The 3,821-nt window shown below is 35.8% G+C and overlaps 1 protein-coding gene across 1 annotated transcript; it reads right to left on the reverse strand.

Annotated features, from left to right (window-relative positions):
* Nucleotides 1-535: 535 nt before the first annotated feature.
* LOC107476699 (arabinosyltransferase RRA3) lies at nt 536-3,220 on the reverse strand. Its single transcript, XM_016096555.3, has 2 exons — nt 2,763-3,220; nt 536-1,886 (listed from the first exon to the last, which is right to left on the reverse strand). Exons 1-2 carry the CDS (start codon nt 2,958-2,960, stop codon nt 771-773), a joined length of 1,314 nt encoding a protein of 437 aa, XP_015952041.1. The 5' UTR covers nt 2,961-3,220; the 3' UTR covers nt 536-770.
* Between the last annotated feature and the right edge of the window lie 601 nt (nt 3,221-3,821).

Here is a 3,821-nt window from a genome sequence, read left to right on the forward strand (position 1 = left end):
ATATCATACAAGAAAATAACGATGAAGAAAAAGGTACAAAAAAATCTTGGTCATTTTCTTAAAATTAAGAGTTGGTTACTTATTAGTCTGATTTTACATACAAGTATACAACGTTTTAATTTCCATTTATTTAATTTGTATGTGGTTCAATTCCCTTGGCAGAAAGAATATGAGGAGGTAGAGAACAAAGTGGGAAGTCTGAGAGATGAAAATAAAGAATCAAGGAAAGAACTTGTTTGGCTTTCTCAAAAGTGTGTGGATATCACAAATGAAAATGAGTCTCTGCTGGAAGAAATGGTAGACAAGTATGGGGAAGAAACAATAGCACAACTTTCCAACAATATTTGGATTTGGCTCATTCCAGTTTCATTAACAAAATGTTTGAATCTTTTGGGACTTTGGTTAATCCTATAAAGTAAGGTGCATGGAGCATCTTGATTGAATTAATGTATGTTGCTTGATGAATCTGAACATATAAGTATGACGTTATGTTTATTCCAATGTGTACTTTCCAATGTTTATTACGAGGTTAAGATAAAAACAACAAAGCTTTTCCATTAGCAAACAACAAATGTTACACAAGAAAATCTCATATAAGCCCCCTCTAAAGAAAGAACAACAAAGAGAAGAAGAAGAGAACGGAACCATATAAGAAATGGGGCAAACAACATAACTCAATGTGCTTATAAGTCACATCCTTTTTGGCCTAAAGTTATGCTTTTATATACTAATAAAATCTACTGAAAAACCTGTTCTGAACAAAGGCAAGGTTACCAATTTGAGCCTTCAGGGAAAGCTTTGAGAGCATCCTGCTTCCCGTTGACATAGAATTCGACAACTGCTTTCATTCGCGGAAGCTTATCAGGGTGGTAATTCACATGAACAATTACCGGTTTCAACTTGCTTAGCTTAGCATCATTCCTCACTGTCTTGAAAAGAACCTTGCTGTTCATGAACAGATACATATCCATAGTTCTTCTTGCAGCATGTAGCCCTTCGTAGCCTGGATGCGAGGGGAAAAAGAGCTCCTCGTTGAAAACTGCCTGGTCCCATGCATCCTCCTGGGAAAGTCGAGTTGCCACACGATCCAAAAGTTCAATGGAGGGTATTGTTGGTCTGATATAGAAGAAACCAGAGTTGTACACCCATATCCTCATGGTATGTGCATATCGAGCCCAACCCATTGCAGGTTCATCAAAGACATCGTTATAACCGTAAGCCGTCCTGTTATCATGGCCATCACTCATGGACTCCACATCTGAATCCCGATATAGATGATCGAAGGGATTTTGCAAATATACAATGTCCACATCTGATAGAAGAACACCATACCCCAACTGCAAAAATTCTCTTAGAATACGGAATTTAAGCCCTGAGACTTTATGGTTCCCTCCTGTCTTTCCAATGTTATCAACAGCTGCATCCGGATCTCTCTTATACACTGGGACTTGATTTGATTGGCAGAACTGTTCAATCTCTTCATCTAAAGCAACAACCAGATAATTGGTTATGTTTACTCTCTTGATGTTGGTGAACCAGACCTCCAGCATTTCCTTCACATTTCTGTTTGCAAGCGCAACTATAAGCTCTTGTTTAACTGCGATTTTCTGTAATAGCTTTGCCAACCTTGGGTTCACGGATTCATCAGGAACAACAGTAGGGTTAGTTCTTAATCCCTTGACGGTACCAAAAGGTCCAGCTTTTTGCTGTTTACCCAATGCAAGAAACTGCTTTTGAGCCTGATCTTTCCCTTGCTCCGCAAACCGCAGCCTCTCTGTCAATTCCCTCACCTGTTTTTTCAGCTCAGCATTTTTATCTGATACTGCCACCAACTCTGATTTCAACATGTTGAGCCGATCAGAGGATTCACATTCAGCTGGATTTTCCTGCCAAAGAAAAATACAACACAAAGAATGAATCTTGCTACGCACATGGTCTATAAATCTAGAAATCATGTCCAAAACATAAACCAAGGCTCCATCTGGTAACTACCTCAAGACAAATGCAGAACCACTAGGAGACACAAACTTCTTCAGATAAGAAGACAAATACAAAGTAGAGAAGGAATGCCTTTATTCTAGGACAAAATTTGCCTAATTTTCCATCCAACAAAAAACTGGAGAAAGGAACAGAGAACATTTTGTCTTGTCTCTGTCTCTTGGCTCAATGTTTGTGTTTTCTGTCCTGAGACCCCTACCAAACAAAACACACTGTACATGCAAATCAGGGCAAAAGATGAAGTACCCTTACTTTCATAGGAAACCATTAAATAACCCCCTTTTTAAGCACATTTGATAAACTTGAAAATATCAGCTAGATTCATCCACTCTAACTAGCTGAAAAACTGAATTCCAGTTTGAGATGAACCCCAGGAAACTGCATTATCTCAATGCAGAGAAATAAACCAAATCTGGCCAAATTTTCTACAATATCAAACCAATCCAGGAACAAAGTACATATTTTTTACCCACATATTGAAAACAAACACTACTAACATCCCTATTTAAAATAGGTGACTAACCAAGACTACTACATATATGCTAAGTACTTGCATGATCCATATTACGTAATCAAATGACTCAACAAATGATCTGCAGTGCTACAAGGTCAAGCACAATCCCACAATGACAATAGAGGTAACAGTTAAGTCAGAACAGAGGAACTAAAAAGTCAACGAAAAACCCATTGCAAGAGACTAAGATTCAGAGCACAAGACAATTCAAAACAAAAGGCAAAGTTGTAATCTTTTCTGAATTTGGAACCTGGGTTTTGGATCCGGCAAGAGAAAGGTGGCGATTTGGGGTTGAAGTGGGAACAGAGTAGAAGAAACCATTTGGGAACAAGAACGCGAAGACGCAACCAATGAGGACCCCAATTGCTACGGCGGTTACAACCTTCGATTTCCAAAGAGAATGGGAACCGTTGTTCCTCATCAATGCTCCTTCTCTGCGTCCAATCATGGTGTGTGTTTTCTTCTTTGGGTACCCACCTCAAACAAAAAAGAACCACCTTTTTGAGACGGTGGGTTTCTGGTTTTTTATTTCCCCTGTTTTTGGGGTTTGGAGAGCGTTAAAGGGTCAAGAATTTAGGAATGAAGGTTATTGTGATTGTGAGTAGTACCATTTGGTTTCAGCTTTTGATTCAGTAAAGAAAAAGTGATGTTGATTTGAGATACGATACAATACAAGCTTCTTAGATTGTTGTTACACACAAATCAGCTCAGGCCTCAGCTACTTTATGTGCTGTAATTCTCATAATTCAATAATTTATTTATTCACATTTTTTTTCTTAAAATAGTATTATAATGTCTAAATATGTATTAAAAGAATTCTTGAGTTACTGAAATTTTTTATTTCAGTTTAGGGGTATAAAGAAGATATTTTAAGAATGAATTTAATATACATTTCTTCTACTTAAAAAGTAACAATAATTTTTTTCATCTAAATGTATTCTTAATGAAAATTGAATATCGGTGTTCCAATTTTTTATTGAATGAAAATTTAGAGAACTTGACTCACACACACAATTTGAAAAATAAATTTAAACATTTACTCAGATCAATACAGATAAGTGCGTAAGAAATAAAAGTCAAACCACTAGGATCTAGGAATGAGTTAATGATAGAAGACTTTATATAATACTAGCACTAGATGATAAATTTACACCGTGCCTAGTATGAAACTCATTTTAATCTTTTTTTTATGGTCTATTTATCATAAAAATAATTTAATATCAATTTTTATGTTATAAATAATAAATAAAAATTTAAAATATTTTTTATTAAAAAAATTAACTTTAATTTTTATTATGATCTCATTTAA

This window comes from Arachis duranensis, chromosome 3 (assembly GCF_000817695.3).
Source record: "Arachis duranensis cultivar V14167 chromosome 3, aradu.V14167.gnm2.J7QH, whole genome shotgun sequence".
In the NCBI taxonomy this organism is placed as follows: Eukaryota; Viridiplantae; Streptophyta; class Magnoliopsida; order Fabales; family Fabaceae; genus Arachis; species Arachis duranensis.

What these genes read in the sequence shown, in the direction of transcription:
- LOC107476699 (XM_016096555.3), bottom strand. Translation starts at nt 2,960, where the DNA reads ATGATTGGACGCAGAGAAGGAGCATTGATGAGGAACAACGGTTCCCAT. An exon ending in TTGCCGGATCCAAAACCCAG is followed by an intron (nt 1,887 to 2,762) that starts GTTCCAAATTCA and finishes TTTCTTTGGCAG; the next exon opens with GAAAATCCAGCTGAATGTGA.